General features: G+C 37.3%; 1 protein-coding gene across 1 annotated transcript in view; it reads right to left on the reverse strand.

Annotated features, from left to right (window-relative positions):
* ITFG1 (integrin alpha FG-GAP repeat containing 1) overlaps positions 1–23,071 on the reverse strand; it is a 242,724-nt gene that overhangs the window by 48,641 nt on the left and 171,012 nt on the right. The window contains exon 13 of the mRNA XM_075537119.1: positions 3,588–3,631. Within this exon, the coding sequence (XP_075393234.1) occupies positions 3,588–3,631 (44 nt within the window). The remainder of the gene's footprint in view (positions 1–3,587; positions 3,632–23,071) is intronic.

Consider the following 23,071-nt stretch of genomic DNA (forward strand, 5'->3'; position numbering starts at 1 on the left):
TCCAGATTGTTCATCCAGCCTATCTTATTTAGATAGACCTGCAGAGATATTAACATGCACAAAAACAAGACAGAGCAAAACCAAGCAACAATATGCAGCAAAACAACAAAAAACCAATGACAAAAAACCAAAATACAACACAACAGGAAAAAAACAACTTGTAATTAGTTCAAGGATTGTTTGTTGGCCTTTAGGAGTGTTTTCCAGTTCAGTCTGTTGGGGCGTCATGCCCTGGCCCCAAAGTCCACCTTCAGCATTCACTGGGGACTTCACCACTCCATTCCCTTGCTGTTCTGTTGCACCCCCTTAATGTTTTGCCTTGGTGTGATGGGATCAGATCGGGTGCAATTCCCACACTGTGTCTCTGGTGTTGTTTCCTGTAGGGCTATGGGTCAGTAAGGGACGTCGTGTCTCAAAGTGGGGCCAGCCATGTGGTCCTCTCTGTGGACTGGTTGCTCTAATTGGGAACATCATCCTCACGGCCTGTTGCTGCTTTCTTTTTCACTGAGGTTTTTGTTAGTTTTACTTTGTTATTTTTAGGGTTTTTTCCCTTTTAAATATTTTTCTGTGTATGAAATACTGGATAGGTGTATATATAGAGATAGTAGCTAGGGGCAAGGTATGGAAGGTTGGGGGCAAAAGGGGAGCTAATAATGATGAGAACAAGAAGTACGAATTTATTCTAAAACTGGTTGTGGTGATGACTGTACAACTCTTCTTGGTGTAATTGCAATAATGGATTGTATGTTATGTGAAGTATATGCCAATACAACTGCTGAAAAAAACCACCCCAAACAAAAAAAATCCTCTACCACCAACAGAAAAACTAATCTGTGAAATGCAGATGACACCCCTACTGTGCTGAAAGTGAGGAGGGCTTACTGATGAAAATCTAGGTTTGCAACCTTCTGTATGAATTACAACTCAATGTAAAAAACCAAAAATCCTCAAATGGTCACATTATGATAAATGGAGAAAAGATTGAAGTACTGAAAGTGAGGAGGGCTTACTGATGAAAATCTAGGTTTGCAACCTTCTATATGAATTACAACTCAATGTAAAAAACCAAAAATCCTCAAATGGTCACATTATGATAAATGGAGAAAAGATTGAAGTACCAAAAAAAAAAAAAAAAAGACGATCATGCCACCTGTCAAAAGGGATAGCTTTATTTCCTCTTTCTTAATTTTGATGCCTTTAATTTTTTTCTTGCCTAATTACTACACAGGTTCTTTTTGAACTAACTATCTTCTATATGCCTATTACCCAAACTAAACAGAATTCTGGTCATAGTGACCCTTTATAAGGTTTTCAAAGACTCTGAATCTTGAGGGGGGCAGACGACCTCCTCTTTCTTGAATGGAATCACTTGTGGGTTTAACAAACAACTTTGGAATCAGCGGCCTGCCATCTAATCCATGGCAGAGATCTTTAAATGCTCATGAAATGATATACCAGGGTTGGAACACCTCTATATGTTTTAAAAGGATTTTCTGTATCCTGACCAAATCTTGGTGGCTCTTATGTCTATATCAATTAGATTACCTAAGAATTTGTTTTAAACTCAGGATTACTGCAATAGAAACAACACATATTCAACTTCAGATGGTAAATGAACAATTATGTAATATAAATTTATGATTGTAAAATATTAGGAAACAGCTAATTTCCTAATGTGCAGTAAATTTTTCACAAAAGTAATTCTTTGTTTATCTTTCTCTTTTTTTACCTATTTTTACAAACATTTTGGAATTTCTCATAATTATGCATTTTCTGAACCAGTTCAAGACATAATTTTTATATTATTTCTCAGAAAATTAAATTTAATAAATTACTTTCTTAAATTTTGGCCATTTTCTTATAAAAACTGTGAAATGTTTTCCCTTTCACCAAAGTAAGTAAAGGACTATAAATGCATATTAAATGCAGAAAATATTCATGTCACTATTTTTCTATCTTTGGTACAAGAAGCATGCTTATCACTATCAGAAAGAAAGCCAGATATATAGAATTAAGGATAGAATGACATTGTAGGAAAATGTCAGCTACATAAATCAGTTATGATGAGTGGGTATTTGTTGAATGAAAATCTGGCACCCTTTAACGGGGAGAGAGGTAAAACTCACTTAATCAACATAAAAGAAGAGTTAGTTGGTTTATATCTAGTCAGAAAATTCCTAAAGAGAACAAGGAAAAGTCTGAAAACTTTTCTGTCAAAAAGAAAAAAAACAGGTCAAGGGTACATTGTTTGACTACATACATGAAAAAGCTGTATGTTGTCAAAGTTAAAACATTTAACATTTAACCTTGTGATATCGCAACAGAATGCATTTCTGTTCAAATTTAACAATACACAAGTTATTATAATGAGAGATGGTCTGGATAACTGCTGTTTAAAATCCCCACATTTTAGGGGAAATTAATTTGTTCATACATCCAGCATTGATTATGTGAATGAGTCAGGCATTGTGTTAGGGAGTGAGGACAGATAACAAGTAAGATATGGCCCTTTCTATTATAGCACACAGACCCAGATAACTTAGCAAGTAAGAACAGATATGATAAATCTAAGACTTAGCATAGGGTACTAGGTGTAGCTGAACCCATATCAATGAGGAAGCAGGAAATACTTCTCAGAGGATACTGACTTGAAGAGATACTGAGTTAAACAATCCTTGCATCTCCCTGTACCAATAGCTTTCTGGCATCAGGTGGGAGCACAAAGCCAGCAGAATTCAAGTCATAATTTAACTTGAGTGGTAGGTATTGTCTGGACACTTTCCCCTCTTAGTTGTATTTAATACAAAGACATTTTCTACTATGGCTGAACAGTTTTGATGTCAAAGCAATATGAAGAATCTACTTTCTCACGGAGTCCATAATTGGTACAAATTGACATACATATATATATGGAATACTGGGGAAGTCTCTGTACGTACGTTTTTCCAGTCATCAGAAAATTGTGATCTGTGGTATCAGTGGACAAGGAAATGATTGATGTGAAGAGGAGTTCAAGAGAATGTTAAATTCCAAGAGAGCCCAAAGTGCGAGGCAGATGTAACCACTAGAGAAAAGTCCAAAGTGGCTGGACTGTTAGAGTAATTCATGTATAAGCAAGTCTGCATGCTGGCCTATGCGACCTTGTACGTGACTCAATTCTCCATATGACAGGAATGGCTTACATGAGGAGAAAGGACGCATTAGCAATCTTAGAAGGAATGGACTGCCTTAATCATACAACTTTTCCTACCATACTTTTTGTGTGAGCTTAAGGGCCAGAGTCTAGTGTGGGAGGCATCTATTCTAAACATGTATGATCTAGTATTAATAGGTAAAAACAATTGTAGGATGAACAGAAATGATGTAAGGAGCGGTTATTCTTTCAAGAGTATCACAAAAGACATCACAAAGGATGTGGACCTTGAGGAGAGAAACCTTTGAGGAAAGGCACTTTATTTCAAGGAAAGTTTAATCATTTCTAAAGCATAATAACAATGTGATTGTAACTTGTAACTATTTTGCATGCATCTACTTATCAGGCAGAGAACACAGACAGAAATATTTACATCTTTGTTGAGTTTACTCACTGTTATCTTACGAGGACAGTCATTAGAACAGAGACCACTGAGAACTGTAGAAAAATAAAGAATAGACTATTATTACTCTTATATTGTGCCTATATTTAAAGTGAGCTCTCATTTTCTCCATAAAATGCTCTACTAATTCACTAATATGCTCTTCTGAGTCATACTCACAGGCAAATACTGATACAATTTTGTCAGATGAGAAATTAAATTTGTTGTTTACTTTATGCTGATATTTCAAAAACCTTTAATAAGTTATCAAGATGCTACAGTTTTATAAAATGTGAGGGAGATAATTAATTATGCTCATACCATATAACATTTAACTTTTTAAAAAACAGGTTAACTAAATTTCAAAGAGAATTTAGAGAATCTGACAAAAAGGTGTCAAATTCAAACCAATTAAAATGTATTCTTAAAAAGTGGCCATGTAGCAGGAAAGCAACAAAGCCTACATGGAAGAAGTATACCAGCCTGTGTGATCATGAAGTGTTCATGGGAAGAGGTTATCAGAAATTCAAAAAACAAACAACCAAATCGATATGAAGGGGAGTGGATATAGTGGAGACCCAAAGTCCGCCAGGAAGACAATTGGACAGTCTCTCTTGGAAGGGCCTCATGGAAGGAAGGATAAATTCAGGGTGCAGCGAGGCACTGATGAACCATGTAACTATCCTCTAGTTGCTTAAAATTTCATGTTACATTTGTGGGTTTTTATAAAAATATATTTAAGGTTAGTGGTACATGGTAGTCAAGATAGATGGCCCCTTAGAGACAGTGACAGGAGTAATGGTTCCCTGAGGGTACAGGAAGTGAGGGGAAGAGGAGAAGGGGTGAAAGGGGAGTTGATAACATAGATGATTGAATAACCCCACTTGATGGTATTGAACAACAGAACTGTATGTGAATGAATATGTTAGAATGAGTAAGATATGTCAATAAGAAATATTATTTTTAAATGTATGCTAAGAATAACAAATAGGACATTTAGCATTTTGTATCTCAAAGTAGATTTGTCCCCAAATTTGTCCAGTTAATGTTTCTGACAGTGATTTTATGTCCCTTAGATAACTATTCTGTAGAACATAACTCTAAAATACTTGATGAGTATATTTGAAATCTATAACAAATATAAAAAATAATTTAATAACACATTTTATAATCACTGTCTAAAAAGAAAAGGTGAGAATTAGATATTTGTCTGGTCCTTAGTTGTACTCTTTAATAACATTTTATTGTGAATTGGTGAAAGTTTATAGAGTATATCATCAGTTTTATATTCCAACAAGTTATCAAACCTCCAAGTAACAGAATTGTGAAACATAAGCATTGAAAAGTCAACCTGCTGTTGTTTTACAATGGAAATATAACAGAGTTTAGAAGAATAGTGAGAAGAATTATACAGCTTGTCAAGACATAGCTTACACCCTGCCACTGAGTTGATGCCAAAGCATAGTGACGCCATCGACAGGGTAAAATTGCCCCTGTGAGTTTCCAAGACTTTAACTCTTTACTGGAGTAGAAAGCCCTGTCTTTCTCTTGCAGTGGCAGGTAGTTCTGCTCTCACTTTAAAACAATTGAACCAATCCCTACTTGGCACAGATTGTTCATCAAAAACATTTTGTTTTGCTACATGTGCAGCTTTAAATCACAGCAAGTAAAAGTCCTGCACATTTTGCTCCATCTACAGCATTAAAGTCAAATTTGCTTTGAGGAGACAGCTCTTTTCTGGTTGCATTCTAAGTGCCTTTCAAGCTGAGGAACTCATCTCTGGCTCTCTATCGGACAGCATTCCACTACTATTCATAAGGTTTTCAGTGACTAATTTTTCAGAAGTGGTTTGATTCTTTCTTCTTACTAGTCTGTTTTAGACTAGTAGGTTCACTGAAGCCAGCTACCATGGGTACCAACAGTGCTGGTGATTGAAAGATGTAGTATGGTTTCTAGCATCAGAACACACAAGCCACCAATTTGAGTAGTAGGCATGCATATATATGTAATACCTCATAAAAGGGATGTCTATACAATACAAGCAGAACATACATTACCTTGTTTTTTGCAATCACTGATTTAATAAGGTACAATATTGATTACATATGGTGGACAATTTTTCATAATTATAAATTCAAATCTCCCCAGCCAAAGTTAAATATATAAATACTCCCAAACATGCTAATATAAAGGTCAACCTTGTCTCAGCTGCAAATTATTTCATCTACTGAACAATCTGACCTTTTCTCGGTGACATCCACTTGGGCTATTACAGTATGCAAGAAGGAGACTTAGACTGTTTGTCTTCTGAGCTCTACTAACTGTATGATTGAAATAAGGCAGAACCACGTTGTTAGCCACTTTCAATATTTGCACTGGTTTTATTAAAAATGCTATAGAAATAAGTAAATTTTTACTGTTCATTTTGGCTTTATCAGTACATCTCTCTGATCCATCCTTTACTTTCCCATCAGAAAAAATAGGACGTTATCTACTTACACATCTGCTTATCGCTATTTTATTCCCCTCTTGGGTTGATACAATACAGTAGGAAAATGTCAGAAAAGCTTTAGGTTTCTTGTTTGTATCATGACAAAAATTTCTTCCTTGGCTTTTAAAATATTGATGGTGTGTTTTTCTTCCGTACTCATTATTTGTATTTTTATCTTTATATTATCATTATTATTTTATCCTTACCACTTAATTTTATTATTTATTTTTATTGTTTCTGTTGGGTTTCCCAGTTGTGAAGCACAGAAGTAGATACATCAAGAAAATAACTGATGCAAAGGATTGTAGAGGATATAGGGAGAAAGGGAGGGTGAGGGCATTTGGGGAGCCAACAATGTAGGTAGCAGGGAGAAAGGAGGTCTAGAACTGTGATTACACAACTCATTTAAAAACAATTTAACCATGGGAGGGGGAAGAAAATGTTCTACAATTGAAAGCAAAAAAAAAAAAAAAAGAAAGAAAAAGAAAAGTTTTAAAGTCATATGTCCTCAACCCTACCACTGGGGTCACTTGAGGGCAGCAAGCTTTGCGAGGTGGGATGGGGGGGGTGGTAATTCACTTTAACCAGTGTGATACTGCCTCCTTTAGGCCAAGTTGAGACACTCATGGAGTACTTGTTATTTTTTAAAATGCAACTAGCACCTTAAGCACTTTTGTCCCTATTGTCCCCTGTGCCAACATAATGTCCCCCATGGGGACTTGAACCCAGTGCCTTTTCTTTGGCACCAGAGGCATGTGTAGAAGTGATTGTAATGCCACCCTTGATGACAGGGGTCAGTTCAATGGCCACCCTGTCTTGTTCATGTTTTGTATAATATAAAGGCTTGTGTCTCTGTTAAAAAAAAAAAAGTTTTAAAGTTTCTTGAAATTTAGGGACCATGTAAAGAAAAAGGTTATTCTCATTTCTCTCCCCTAATTTTCCAGTACATTAATGTGATAGGCCTTTCAGGAGTACAATTTAAGTGATAATCAATTAAAGTAAGATACATGCTCTTGTTATTTTTAAGGGAAGGTGTTAAATGCTGCTGGGAAATAATATAGCACAAATCCTCACTGTATTTCAGCAGCTGAACCTGTATTAACACTTAAGATTTTTTTGGTTGATACTATTCTCAAGAAGTCTATATAGCTCACTAGGATAGAGCAAGAGTAAATCCCAATGTGATTACATGTCACCAACACTGGCTAAAAACCACACGCTGGGCTCCTTTCAGGAACCTTATTCAAATAGTACAGGATGTAACATCACAGAGGACGATTTCTTGCTTGTGAGCTAATATGGTCTTGGGTGGATCAATTAATCTCTTTATGGTTTATAGTTTTAGAAAGATTTAAAATAATATGTTTGAATAAAATACCTTGAAAGCTTCATAAAGACTGCTTAATCTTATGATTTCAAAGTAGGATTTGTCTTGTTATGATATTATACCCTAGAGCAGAGATGAGTCTATTGTTTAAAGGGCTCCTTTTGTAAACTTTTAAAATAGTATGACATTATCTACAAAACAAGAACCTTCAATATGGAGCGCATGCTCTCTAAGTAGGAAATTCAGAGTAGAATTGGGATGACAACTAATTTACTGTTCCATTACCAAAATATGTAACATAGTATTTTTAAAAAATTATGAATTCCCATGTATTTTCATTTTAAAATGATCATACATAGGATACTATTCTGTGACAAAAGCCATGTAAAACATTTGGTAGAATATCTGACACATGAAAAACGAAGTTTAGTTTCTGTCTCTTCCTTTAAAAAAAAATTTTTGGGATTCTGTAATTCGGAATTCCAGAATTTTCAAAATATCAGTTTCATTTCCGCAAACACTTCTGGGATTCTTACACTTTAGAAGTCAGCAGAATCAAGAAGAAAATTCTGGATGTTCAGAGATGTTCTTCCTAATGGCAATGATCAATGATTTTTGAAACCACATTTCCAGGTTTTCCAAATGTTTTACAATACCTTGTCTTACTTTTGTAATCAGAAAGAAAAACAATACGAAACCAAACTTTAGAAGAAATGATGTTTCAGTGTTGTCCTATATATCAACAAAGTAACAGGGTACATACAGACTGCTACTGTTTCTACAAATGCCACTCTGGAGTTACCTTTTCTAAGATTCCATAGAGTTAAGTTTATGAAAAAGTAAAAAGTATCAGTGGTCTATTTATTCAGTATAAGAATGTAATTTCCCCAGGGTTATCAGAATAAAAATTTCATCATTTGTGGTTTAGTCAGAAAAAGTCTGACACTAAGTAAATTTCCAGGGTAGAATTTAAAATTATTAAAGTCAAAGCCCACATTCTAGCAGGACAATTATAATTGTGAGATAAATGTAAGTAGTTCCAAATGAGGTAAAATTCATTTATTTTAAACAATGGTAACAATTGAGAAGGTGTGCTCAAATATGTAAAGAGCCCAGTATGCATAAGTACTATTTAACAAAACAGATGTATACAACCTACCCTTTCCATACGTGTTTGCCTCTGCAAGCCTCTGAAGGCAAGGACTGTTTTGGTTTGTTTGGTATATAAGTTAGTACCTATCTATGCTGCTAATTTCAGGTGCCAAACGTTTTCTAATTAACTAGGTGATATTGGCTAAATCACACTCAAATTTTAAAACCAGTTTATAAATATTATTAGTATTTGTAGTGACATTATAAAATTCTACATTGACAGATTTAATACTTTATAATGATATACTTTAAAAATATTAAAAATAATTCTAATACCCTTGGAATGTTATAACCAAAGTTCTTTTAAAAAAGATTAATAAAATATATAATATGAAAATTATCCTCCAAAGATGGCCTATTAACAGAATTAAATAATAATGAGTAATTAAAGTACTAAAAGATATATATGAAGTACTGAGTATTAGAGATAAAATTAGTTCAAGACATAGCTAATTGGTTATGAAATTCCTGAGTGTCCTTCAAGGTAATAATTCTTAGGATTTTATCAGTTCATGTCAAATCACATTATATATTTTACTTAATCTATGCATTCTTTTTTTAAAATCATTTTATTGGGGGCTTGTACAACTCATCACAATCCACACATACATGCATTGTGTCAAGCACATTTGAACATTTATTGCCATCATCATTTTCAGAACATTTGCTTTCTACTGGAGCCCTTAGTATCAATTCCTCATATTTTCCCCTTCTTTCCTCCCCACCCCATGAACCCTTGATAATTCATAAATTATTATTTTATCATGTCTTACAAAGTCTGACGTCCCCCTTCACTCACTTTTCTGTTGTCCGTCCCCAAGGGAGGGGGTTATATGTAGATCCTTGTAAATGGTTCCCCTTTTCTACCTGACCTTTCCTATACCCTCCGGGTACTACCATTTTCACCATTGGTCCTGAAGAGATTATCTGTCTTGGATTCCCTGTGCTTCCAGTTCCGATCTGTATCTGTATACATTCTCTGGTCTAGCCAGATTTGTAACATCAAATTGGGATCAAGATAGTGGGGGGGGGGGCATTAAAAAATAGAGGAAAGTTGTGTGTTTTATCTGTGCTACACTGCACCATGACTGGCTCATCTCTTCCTTGTGACCCTTCTGTAAGGGGATGTAAGTTGCCTACAGATGGGCATTGGGTCTCTACTCCCCATACCCCCTCATTCACTATGATATGATCTTTTGTTCTTTGATGCCTGTTACCTAATTCCTTTGACACCTCCTGATCACACAGACTGGTGTGCTTCTTCCATGTGGGCTTTGTTGTTTCTCAGCTAAATGGGTGCTTGTTTATTTCAAGCCTTTAAGGGCCCAGACACTTTATCTTTTGATAGCTGGCACAATCAGCTATCTTCACCACATTTGCTTATGCACCCGCTTGTCTTCAGCGATTGTGTCAAGTAGGTAAGCTTCATGGAATGCCAGTTTAATAGAATAAAGTGTTCTTGCATTGAGGGAGTACTTGAGCGGAGGCCCAATGTCCATCTGCTACCTTAAAAGTAAACCAATAAATTATGCACATAGATCTACTTCCTCATTATATCTAAATATATTTACATATGTATATGCCTACATTTAGACCTCTATGAATGCCCTTTTCCTCCTAGTTTTTCCTCTATTTCCTTTTACTTTCCCCTTGTCCCACTCTAATGCTCAGCCTTCATTTGGGTTTCAGTAATTCCTCTTGGTTACACTGCCCTTGATCAAGCCCTACCAGGCCTCTTACACCCTCCTCGCCACTGATTTTGGATCACTTGTTGCCTTGTACCTGGGTTTGTTAACACCACCTCATTTCCCCTACCTCCTCCTCTCCCATGTCCCCCTGGAAACATCTGTTCCATTGTTTTCTCCTCCAGATTGTTTATCCTGCATATCTTATCTAGATAGACCAGCAGAGATAATAATACAAACAAAAACAAGACAGGGCAAAACAAAGCAACAAAAGAAAACAACAACAAAACAAAACAAAAAAGAGACTGTAAATAGCTCAAGGTCTGTTTGTTGACCTTTAGGAGTGTTTTCTGGTCCAGTCTATTGGAGTAGCACACCTTGGCCCCAGTCTATTTTTGGTATTCCCGGCTCCTGTGCTTTTCTGTTGCAGGCCTTTAGTGTGTTGCCTTGGTGTGGTGGGGTCAGACTGGGCGCAATTCCCACACTGTAGCTCCAGTGTTGTTCCCTGAAGGGTTATGGGTCAGTGAGGGATATCATGTCTTGTTGTGGGGCCAGTCATATGGTTCTCTCTGTGCATTGGCTGCTCTGAGTAGAGATATCATTCTCAAGGCTTGGTGGACCAGCATGTGCTCCCTCTCTCTTCCTCCCCCTTCATTTGCTCTTGTGTGCTCTGATCAAACATGTCCCTCTCCCTGAGCAGTAGCTTCAGTGCTGTCCTCTCAAGTAAATTCTTCTGGAAAGAGGGGTAGCTGTAATTGGGATTGGGGTGGGCTACTCCGACCGCTCTACTGGTTCCTTGCTTCATGCCAGGATGTTGCATTCACATCTTGGAGCACTGGGTTAAAGCCTGGTCCCTCTTTCCCTGTGGAGATATAAACAATACCCTCCCCTTGTATGGGTTAGTGCCCTGTTCCACCACTACTCATTTCTATTATTTTTCCTCCTTCCACTTCATTTTTAGTTGGCTATCGTATGTATCCCTGGATTTGGTTTGGCTCCTGCCATATTACCTGGACCTCAATGCAGGAATGTTTGCATACAGCTTTTTCCCTATGCTGCTTTTACATTTTTATTTTTAGGCTTACCTCAGTAGACTTATGTTGTACTTGTCTTTTTGTGCTTGGCTTACTTCATTTAGCATAATATCCTCCCATTCTTACCATGTGGCAATGTGCTTCATGCATTCATCACTGCTTTTTAGTAATGCGGAGTACTCCATTGTACATATGCACCACAAATTTTTAAATCCATTTGTCTGTTGATGGAAATTTGGGTTGTTTCCAACCCCTTGTAATCGTGAACTGTGCCGCGATGAACATTGGAGCACAGATGTCTAGCCGTGGTTTGTTTCTTGTCTGCTCTGGGTATATGCCCAGTAGGGGGATTGCTGGGTCATATGGTAGCTCAATTTCCATCTGTTTTAGATATCATCAAATCAATTTCCATAGTGGCTGTACATACCTACAGGTCCACCAGCAGTAGATGAGAGTTCCTTTCTCCCCACAGCCCCTCCAACACTTATTATTTTCTGATTTTTTGAATTGGACTATCTTCGAGTTTGTTAGGCGGTACCTCATTGTTTTGAGTTTCTCTTATGGCTAAATATCGGGAAATTTTTCTCATCTGTTAATTGGCCATTCGGATATCTGCCCGGTGAAACTTCTGTTCAGGTCCTTTGCCTACTGCCTCAGTGGATAATTAGTTATTTTCTTGCTTCACTTTTCTTCAGGTAGAGATCCATTGTTTCCAGCACCACTTGTTGAAGAGGGCATCTGCTTCCCATTTGATATTTTGGGGGCCCTTATCAAAGGTCAGGTGTCTGTATGCTGATGATTTTATTTCTGGGTTTTCAGTTCCTTTCCATTGGTCTGAGTATCTGTCATTATCCCAATGTCATGCGATTTTGACCACTGTGCTGTACAATATGTAGTAAAATCAGGTAAAGCAAACCCTCCCACTGTTTTCTTCTTGAAGAGTTCTGTTACTTCTGGGCTTCCCTCTCCATATGAAGTTGGTAAACAAGTTTTCCATTTCTTTGAAGAAAGATGAGGGTAATTGTATCGGGATTGCATTAAACTTATATAGTTCCTTGGGCAAAACTAACACCTTTACTATATTGAGTGTTCCAATCGATGATGATGGGATATTCTTCCATTTCTTGTAATAGTGTTCTGTAGTTTTCCTCATATAAATCTTTTGCTCTGTTAGTCAGGTGTATCCCTAGATATTTCAATTTTTGCCATCTTTTTGGTCTCCTTTTCTGTGATCTTAATACGATGTGTATAGCAGTGCGATGTACTTCTATTTGTTGATCTTGTATCTTGCCACTCTGCTATGCTCCTCTATTCCTTCCATTACTCCCCTGTGGAGCATATGGTATTTTCCATATTTAAAATCATATTTTCAAATAACAATAGTTTCACCTCTTCCTTCCCCAAATACTTTCATGTCTTTCCTTTGCCTTATGCTGTTAGCAAAAACTTCCAGTACGATGTTAAATAATAATGGGGCCAACGTGCATCCTTGTCTGGTCCCTTTTTTGAGTGGGATTGTGTTAGTCTTTTCTCCATTGATTATCATGCTGGCTGCAGGCTTTTCATATATAGCTTGTTTCATCTTGAGGAATTTTCCTTCCATTCCTATTTCTCGAGTGTCTTAAAAGGAATTGGTGTTGGTTGTTGTCTAATGCTTTTTCCATATCTATCAATATTATCATGTGGTTCTTATAGTTTTTCATGTCTATGTGGTGGATGACACTAATGGTCTTTTGTATGTTGAACAATCCCTGTATCCCTGGTATTAATTCCACTTGCTCATGGTGAATTACTTGTTTTATATACTTTTGTATTCTTTTGGCCAGTATTTTGTTAAGGAATTTTGCATTGATGTTCACTAGGGATACTGGTCTGTAGTTCTCAATTCTTCTGGGATCCCTGCCTGGGTTTGGTATCAGAGTTATATTAGCTTCATTGAAGGAGTTTGGGAGCTTGTCATCTTTTTCTATGTTTTGGAAGAGTTTGTGTAGGATTGGTGTCAGTTCTTCCCTGAATGCTTGATAGAATTTTCCTGTGAAGCCATCTTGTCCAGGGGATTTTTTTTTGTTGGTAATCCCTTCATAGCCTTGTCTATTTCTTCCATTGCTATGGGTATGTTGAGATTATTGATGTCATCAGGGATATCTAGAATTTTTCCATGTCTTTCAAGTTGTTGAATTCATTGGATTACAGTCCTTCATAATTATCCTTTTGATTTCATTAGGGCTTGTTGTAATGTTCCCTTTCATCCCTCATCCTTGCTACTGAAATTTGTTCCTTCCTTTCTTTGGTTAGGTTACCAGCTGTCTGTTGATTCTATTTATTCTTTCAAAGAACCAATTTAGCAGCATTAATTTTGCCCATAGTTTTCTTTTCTTCCCTCTCCTGAACCTCAGCCCTGATTTTTTAATTATTTCTTTTCTTTTGTTATTAGTAGGATTATCCTGTTGACTCTAGTTGATGTAAATTTTGTGCAAACATATCAAGTATAAGTCTCTCTGCCTCTTTCATGTGTGCATGTATTGCTATGAAAGGCTGATAACTACCTTTCTGTGTCCCATAATTTTTGGTATTTCATGTTCTCATGTTCCTTGGTTTCTAGAAATTTCCTAATTTCATCTCTGATCTGGGCCAGTACACACTCCTTTTGCAATAGTTATTCATCCTCCAATTATTTGCTTTTATTTTCTTCATCTTCCTTTTTGTTGATTTCCAGCCTTATGGCACATCGTCAGAGAGAGGTCTGTATGATATAAATGTGCTTAAATTTAAACCTTATACCCCAGCATGAAGTCTATCTTTGAATAGGTGCCATGTGGACTTGAAAAAAATGTGATTTTTTTGGTATTTGGATGAAAAGCTCTGTAAATATCTACCAGGTCAAATTGTCTAATTGTAGTGTTCAGATCTCTAGTCTCCTTGTTGAGTTTCTTTCCCTGTGATCTATCTTTATCAGAGAGCGGTGTATTGAAGTCAACTACTATACTTGTTGAGGCTATGATTACTTTTTTAATATTTTGGAGTGTTTGGTTGATGTATTCAGCAGGTTTCTCATTCAGGGAATATATGTTTAAAATGCTTAGTGGTTCTTTGTCTACCATTCCTTTGAGCATTATACAGTGTCCCTCCTTTTCTCTTTTTATGGCTTGCACTTTGAGGTCAATTTTATCTGAGATTAAAATCGCAACCCCTGGTCTTTTTGAATTGCTGTTTGCTTGGTATGCCTTTCTCCAGCCTTTGATTCTCAGCCCATTTTTGCCTGTAGTCTTGAGATGTGTCTCGAAGGCAGCAGATGGATGGGTTGTGTTTTCTAAGCCAGTCTGCTAGCCTCAGTCTCTTAATGCCTGAGTTCAGTCCATTGATATTAAAGGGTTATTGTCTCCATCTGTGGACCCTGTGATGCCATCTTATACCTTTTGTGTTGGGTGTTTTTCTACCTCCCTTTCTTATCATTGTGTTCTCTCTCTCTGTGTGTGTGTGTTTCATTTTTTGATTTCTTTCTACCCTTAAGCCAATATCTTGGGGGCGGTTTTCACTGATGTCCTCTGAGTGGGGTTATTGTATGTGGCGGTTTCTTATTTATTCCTGGTGAGTGCTGTTCTTCTGCTCATACTGGGTTGGCAAGGATCATGTAGGACTGGTTTTCTTCTAATGTATTCTTTGAGTTTTTCCTCCTGTGGAAAGATACTTACTTCTCCATTTATCTTGATAGATAATTTAGGTGGGTAGAATATTCTTGGGTTAGTGTTATATCCCTTGAATTTTTGGAATGTTACTCCACTACCTCCTCTTCTTCATAGTGTCAGTTATAGGTCTGAGCATATTCTTATTTGGGTAACTTTACATGTAATTGCTTGTTTTTCCCTAGGTGCTCTCATGATTTTTTCCTTTTCCTCAAAGTGGGATACTTTAACTACTTTGTGTCTTGGTGACTTCTACTTGGGAGTCACTCTATCCCGTGTTCTTTCAGCCTCCTGAATGGTTGCCTTGTTTTCATTCATTAAGCCACATAAGTTTTCCTGCAAGAATTCTCTCACTATTGTTGCAGATGATTTCTTTGTTGTGTCTTCCTCCAGTAATCCAATTATTCTGATGCTGTTCCTCTTCATAGCATCTGACATAGCTCTTAGGTTTTCTTCAGCTACTTTGATGATCTTATTAGATTTTTGTTCACATTTGTTAAAGTCTGCTTGGCTGTCCTCTAGGTCACTGGTGTGGTTCTCTGCCTCCTCCAATGGATTGGTTAAGTCTGTGAGTCTGCTACTGGTCTTTGTTATCTTGTCCCTAAGCTCTTGTATTTCCCTTTGGTGTATGTACTTTATCTCCCTATCATTTTATCCTTTTTCGGTATTGTTTCTCTCATATCCTGTAGGACTCCAAGCAGCATTCTGAAAATTTCTTTCTGTGCCAGGTCAATGTCTGGTTCTTCTATGCACATTGTTAGCTTTAGGATATCTTCTGCCATTGCCTTTTGTTTCTCCTGTTTTTTCATTGAGGTTGTTGGGGCTGACTGTTGTTTGTGTTGCATTGTTTTAGAGGAGCCAGGTGCCATTTTCCAGGGAGTTGAAGAGCACTGGCTCTCTTTGGGAGACTCGTAGGAATGCTTTTTCAAACTGCCTGCAGCTAATTTCACTATGGAATTGGCTGGCACTTTGTTCTCCTGTGGCTTCACTCTCCCTAGTCAAATAGTATTGTGTTGTTTGGAGGGTAAGTTGGCTAGTCCTCTCAGAGGAGGCTGGTTGGGTTGTTGTGGACCCATGAGGATGATGCTGTACTCGGTGATCCAACAAGAAGCTGTATGGTGTGGCCAATGGCAACTTGGAGCACCTCAGAGGCCGTACAGTGGTACTCACTGCAATGGGAGTGCCACAGAAGACTGGTGGGTTGCCTACTTTGGTGTACAGCACCATGAATGGTGGGAAGAATTCCATGGTTAGGTAGATTGCTGTGGAGGTTTGGTAGAGGTTCCCGCTGCAATGTGGAATGTTGGGTGAGTGCTGGCCGAGCTGCCTTGAGTTGTGTGAGGCACTACAGCAAGTGGAAGTAAGTTCCTTCAGTCATTTGGGACCACAGAGGACAGATAGGAGCTCTCCCAATGGCTGGGATTTCCCCAGCCAAGTGTTAAACACTGTAGAGGGCGGGCAGGTGGGCGGAATTTTCCCAGGAAGAAGTTGAGTTGGGCGGCATATACCCTGGTGGAGTGTGGACTGTTTTTCCCTAGCCTCAGGTTATGCTGTAGAAGGTGGAGCTCTCTAAGCTTGATGGAGGGCAGATGTAAATTACCTAAGCTAAGGGGAGTGGTCTGGAGGACAGTGGCATGTGAGAGAAAAGGGAAAAGAAAGAAAAAAAAGAAAAAGAAACCAAGTCTGCTGAGACTGTGAAGGATAGAGCAAAGAGAGCAAAACAAATGTAACAATATTGCTGAGCCCCAAAACCTGACTGTGGGGCTGGAGTGGATTAATCCCTTTCCCGAGGCCGTGGCAAGCTGTGGCTGTGTTGAGATAAAGCCCTTGCGTGGGTTCCAAATGATCCTGGCTCCAGCTGAGACAGTGCAGGAGCAAGGTCAAAACCTAGCTGGCCTCCACTGTGGTAAGCCAAAACCCCCCTGCGCCTCAAAATCTAGTGGATTTGGTGCCTACTTATCTTTATGATGCTTCTCCTGTGACCCGACAGTGTGGAATTTCCATATTAGTAACTCTCCTGCGCTGATTTCTGTGGAGTCCCTCTGAAATGTTTACTCTGTTACCATCTTCCCAAAAATCTAACCTATGAATTCTTAACTACCATTTGTCACTTCGTCATACGGTGTTTACTTGTGTGCTGCTAGGATGCTGTAAGCAATGTCACTGTTATTTCAAGTAACAATGGGGTCACCTAGAAAGAATAGGTTTCAGCAGAGCTTCCAGAATAAGGGCCGACTATGAACAAGAATCTATTGCATAAGACCACTTCAGGGGGAGTGCAGCGGAACAGCAAGGGAATGGAGCGGCAAGGTCCCCAGGAAATGCTGAAAGTGGACTTTGGGGCCAGGGCGTGGTGCCCCAACAGAATGGACTGGAAAACACTCCTAAAGGCCAACAAACGATCCTTGAACTAACTTAAAAAAAAAAGACCACTTCAGAATACTCATGAACAAGTATGTTTCTTTGAGGACTTAAGTGTGCTTGACCCAAGCCATGGTATTCTCCATTGTATCATATACATATAAAAGTTGGACACTGAATAAAGCAGACCATAGAAGAATCAATGTATTTGAATTGTGGTGCTGGAGTAGAATATTGAAAGTACCATGGACTGCTAAAAGAAAATAGATCTGTATTGGAAAAAGTAATGCCAGAGACCCCCTTAGAGGCAAGGATTACAAGACTTCATGAAAAAAGCAAAAGGCGATTACAATGACAGGAAATAAGGAAAAGATCTATGTGGAAACTGGCTCTTAATCATAGAGTAGTTCATAGAAAAAACGAGGAGTCAAAGAACTGAACAGAAAATTTCAAAGAGCAGATCAGGAAGACAAAGTCCAATACTAAAATGCAATGTGTAAAGACCCAGAGTTACCGAAAACCTTAATCTGGAAGAACTGAAGAAAAAGTTCAAGCACAAGTTATATTGAAAAACTCTATGGGAAACACATTGAATTGTATAGGAATGAACAAAAGAAAATGGAAAGAATGCAGAGTCACTGTCCCAAAAAGAACTGGACAACATTCAACCCTTTCAGGAGGTAGCGTATGAACAACAGTCAATGGTGCTCAAAGAAAAAGTCAAAGCTGCAATGACATTATTAGCCAAAACAAGGCTCCAGAGATTGATGTGATACCAATGAAAATGTTTCAACAGGCTGATGAAGCACTAGACACACTTGTTAGTCTATGACATGAAATTTGGAAGATAACTACCGATCAGCTGACTGGAAGAGATCAATATTTGTACCCATTCCAAAGAAAGGTAACCCAACAGAATGCACGTATTATAAAACAGTATCATTTATATAACCTTTAAGTAAAATTTTGTTTAAAGTCAATCAACAACTCTTTTAACTGTACTCTGACAGGGAGCTGCCAGAGGATCAGGCTGGATTCAGAAGAAGATGTGGACAAGGAATATCATTGCTGATGTCAGAAGGATCATGGCTGAAAGCAGAGAATACCAAGACAATGTTTATTTATGTTTTATTGACTATGCAAAGGCATTTAAATGTGTGGGCCAAACAAATTATGGGTAGTCTTAAGAAGAAAGGGAATTTTAGAACACTTCATTGTGCTTATGAGGAACTTGTACATGGATCAAGAGACTGTTGTGGGACTAGAAGAAGGCATGGCTTAGACCAGGAAAGGTGTGCGTCAGGGTTTTATCCTCTCACCAAATTTATTCAATCTCATGCTGAGAAAATCATCAGAGAAGCTGCATTATATGAAGAATGATACATAGGGTTGGAAAGAAGTATTACCAACTATGTGATAAATACAGATAACACAACCTTGCTTGTGGAAAGTAAGGAGGATGTGAAGTACCTGCGCATGAAGATCAAGAACTACAGCCTTCAGTATGGATTACATCTCAATGTGAAGATCAAAATCCTCACACTGGACCAACAGGTAGCATCAATATAAACAAAAAAGAGATTGAAGTTGTTAAGGATTTTGTGTTGCTTTGATGCACAATCCATTGCTTATGGAAGCAGCAGTTAAGTGAATTAAGGATGTAAATCTGCTGCACAGGACATCTTTAAATGTGTTGAGAAGTAAGGAGGTTACTTTGGGAATAAGGTGTGCCTGACCCAAGTCATGGTACTATCAGTCACTTCATATGCATGTAGAAGTTGGACACTGATTAAGGAAGACCAAAGAAAAGTTGATGTGTTTGGTACGGAAAGTACCATGGACTGCCAAAAGAACCAAGAAATATTTCTTGGAAGAAGTACAGCCAGAATGCTCCTTAATGGCAAGGAAGGCAACCCTTAGTATTACTTACTTTGGACATGTTGTCAGGAGACCCATTCCCAGGGCAAGGAAATCATGTTTGGTAAAGTGCGGGACTCAAAAGAGGAAGGCCTTCAAGGAGAAGGATTGATAGAGTGGCTTCAACAATGGGCTCAAACATAAGAACAACTGTGGGCAGAGCACTCTGCTTCACTTTGCTCTACATAGGGCTGCTTTGAGTCAGAATTGACGAGATGGTACCTAACAACAACAACAAAACCCCACATGTATTCATAACGATATCTGAAGTCTAGACACTGGATTTTTACTTTTGTAATTCAGTTTACATTAATTACTTTACATAAATGCAAAACCTAAAAGAAACAAGAACACTAATCATCCAGAAATAATATAACATCAAATCAATGCGCAGATGTGTATGTGTGTAAGAAGGATGCATTTAATAAAGTCAAACCTGTAAAATGTGTAAGGGCTTTAGTAGCATTAAAAAAAATCCTGAGCTGGATTATGAGTGACTCTTGGAATTCTGTAAATGTCTTCAGTTTTTGTTTCTTTAAAACATTTAGATACAAAAATAGTATCCTAACCTTTCTACCACTATGTCAAGCTTTGCCTATATGTGTGAAATTAAGAGTTATGAATTATTTTCATCCATTTCTTTCAAAAATTAAATGAATAAATCCTATGTTCATGGTAGAACTGAAACACAGAAACATAAAGTAAACTGAGCAATTTTGATCCCATCTTGTATTTGTATAAACACAATAAATATTAGTTTTAGTAGCTACATGTTTTATATGTATATAACATTTGTATGCATACATATATATATTATAAATTTATTGCTAAAATTGTGATAAATTCAGGATAGGATTGGCCTTTAACAACATAGTTGTCTCCATGTGTTTGAAACAATTGATTAATATAGATTGTTATAAGAGCTGTAAGAACTCCAAATGGAATGATTTATTAATAATAAAAACAAACAAAAAACCTTACTTGTCTCTAGGTAAATATGTTTGAAGCAATTTCAATTGTACCACCTATTTGGCTCCCTTACTTCCCTAAATCACACTGATATGATGAAAAAAATATGAAAACCAGTGTTAGTCATTTTGAGAAAAAATTAACAGTTTTATTGGCATATCATTCCCATATTATACAATAGAGAAGTTTTTGAAGGGTATAAAAAAGGGAAAAAAAAGAGAGATATGACTCAGTTAGTGCTGACTGACCAGTGTAAAGAGTCGATAGAGCAGATTAGAGATCTGTTGAAATCCCCAAGAGATCACGGAAAAATCTGTAATCTCAGGGCCGCAGCTGAGAACAGAAGTAAACCATAATGGAAACAGGGGAGAAAGCGACACTAAAAGACCTTAGGAACTTGCCAGATGATTATATGCTGGGAATAGTTATCATTTGTCACTTGGTGAGTGTTAGGGAGTGAACTGTGTCCACACAAAATATGTGCTGTAACCCCCCAAGTATGAATCAATTTCTTTGTTATGTAAATAGGGCAGTACCAGTGTAGGCTATCTCTTAAATTAATCTACTCTGAAATATGAAAGGGCAGGTTGAGAAAGGAAGCAATGAGAGGGGAAGATAGAATGCCAATCCACATACTACTGTGGTGGGACAGAGCTGACAAAGCACATGTCTCTTAGAGTTGACACAATGTGAAAACCTTTCCCTAAAAGGGACATCGTGAATTCAGTCTTCTAATTCCCTAAAGTATGAGAAAACACACCACAGTGTCCTTAAATTTAGGATATAGCCAAAACCAACAAAAAACAAACTTTCAAATAAAAATGGATGAAAATAATAAATAAATGGTGTAGCAAAGTAGTGAGAACATCTAACAAGCTCTGCCTCCCTGTAACTCCAGTTCTAGCTTTCTCATTGGAAATCCCAGCTCTGATGAAAACTGAAAGCCTGAGGTCTCCAGGGGGCAGGAAGGGGGAAGCTAGAGCAGTGAATAAATCAGGAGCTCTTGGAGAGGCCCTCAATAATGCATCTCAGTGGGTGGCTAGTTGCAGGAGTCTCTTTAAGCATTACTCTTGCTGTGTTGTCTGAGGCTCTCCAGTTAACTACTTCCTTCTTTCTGCCTTCTGGTCTGCTCCCAGGATGTGCAACTGTCCCTGGGCAGGATTGTAGAGGGGTTGAAGGACCGTTTCACAGGGGTCGCTTAAGACCATCGGAAAACATAAATATTTCACAATACAGAATTACATATGTTTGGTGATTAATCATTATGCTTTAATTATGTTCACTTTTTAACAATGAAAATATATCCTGCATATCAGGTATTTACATTATGATTCAAACAGTAGCAAAATTACAGTTATGAAGTAGCAACAAAAATAATTTTATGGCTGGGGAACTGTATTAAAGGGTCTCGCCATTAGGAAGGTTGAGAACCACTGCTCTAGAGGCTGGCAAGGGTATATACACGTTCCAAAGGTTTAATCTCGTTTGGAAAACAAAGGTTGAAGATACCTTACCTTTTAAAAAGTGCAAGGGAAATACATATATCAGTATATATTTAATATGCAGATATATTTATTAGAAATCTAAGTATTGAGAGTAATTATCTAGTTGATTCTGATAGCAACTATATAAAGAAGAGAAGACCAGCCTCTAGGATTTCCAGGGGTGTAAAACTTCACAGAAGCAGACTGAAGCACCATTTTCTCACAAATTATCTAAGGCCTTTGAAGGGCTGACCTTTTTGTTAACAAGCGAGCACTTAACAACTGTCCAACCCAGGCTCCTCCAGTCAAGCACTAGTAGAACATAACTGGGCTATAAAACCCAATTTAGTTGACAGGGATGAGAGAATATATGAGCTAGAATTAGCCCTGTTTCAAGAATTTATGCATTCTAAAGTGTATAAAGTCATGTCTCCTGTTTGGAGCATGTTCTCTGGGTGTGGTCTCATGGAGCCAGCAGAGCAATAGGCAGGATAGGTTTACCTTTCCCTACCCACATCTAAAAGCTTAAGAACCCCAATTTCCTAACGGAAATACAGTAACATTTAGTATAAACTAGCTCAAACATCAGAGTAACAAAATAATTTTAGAGTAAAATCAACTGGACATTGCAGATGGTTTTGAACGAGTAATTACAGACTAGTAAGTGTCTGACTAGGCAAACAACCACTAATAATCAAAGCAAAGAGTGTAAGGGTTTCTCCAAATGACTAAGAGGTTATTTCCCCACCAAATGATTGCCATAAATTAGTAACTTATTTTCCATGACCTTTCTATAAAGTGCATTATTAATATTTATGCTAATATTTTTTAATGCAAAGTTATTCTGTTTTCTAAAACTAACACCTCTTATATCAAATTGGCTATCTCCAGCTCTCAGCAGTCAACATTTGGAGAAACTTCTTCCCAAGAAGCAATGCTATTTAAAGAATGTAATACTAGCTAGCATAGGCTATGAACTTATAAGCAAGAGATTATTACACAATCCAAGTCAAATATTCTCTGGAATTTCATAAGACATTTTGTTTTAACTTTTTACTAAGAAACACTTCAAACCAAAAATTAGAAGTAATTGTAAAAACAATTGCACAATTCTACTTAACCTGATTGAACTATGGAATGATATATGTATTAAATCTCAATTAATAATAAATTTAAAATTATAAGTAATAGAACAATGAACTCATAAATACTTCACACAACTTCAACATTTGTCAATAACACATGAACACCATTTTTTCCATCTGTCTCCCATACTGATTTTTCCAGGACTATTATAAAGAAAAAATTCAGGAATGTCATTTCTTCTCACTGTTTAAAAGAAACAAGAAGCCTACTTTTTTTCTGAGTGGGATATTAATAAGTTTATAAGTAT

The sequence above is a fragment of the Tenrec ecaudatus genome, chromosome 18, assembly GCF_050624435.1.
Source record: "Tenrec ecaudatus isolate mTenEca1 chromosome 18, mTenEca1.hap1, whole genome shotgun sequence".
NCBI lineage: Eukaryota > Metazoa > Chordata > Mammalia > Afrosoricida > Tenrecidae > Tenrec > Tenrec ecaudatus.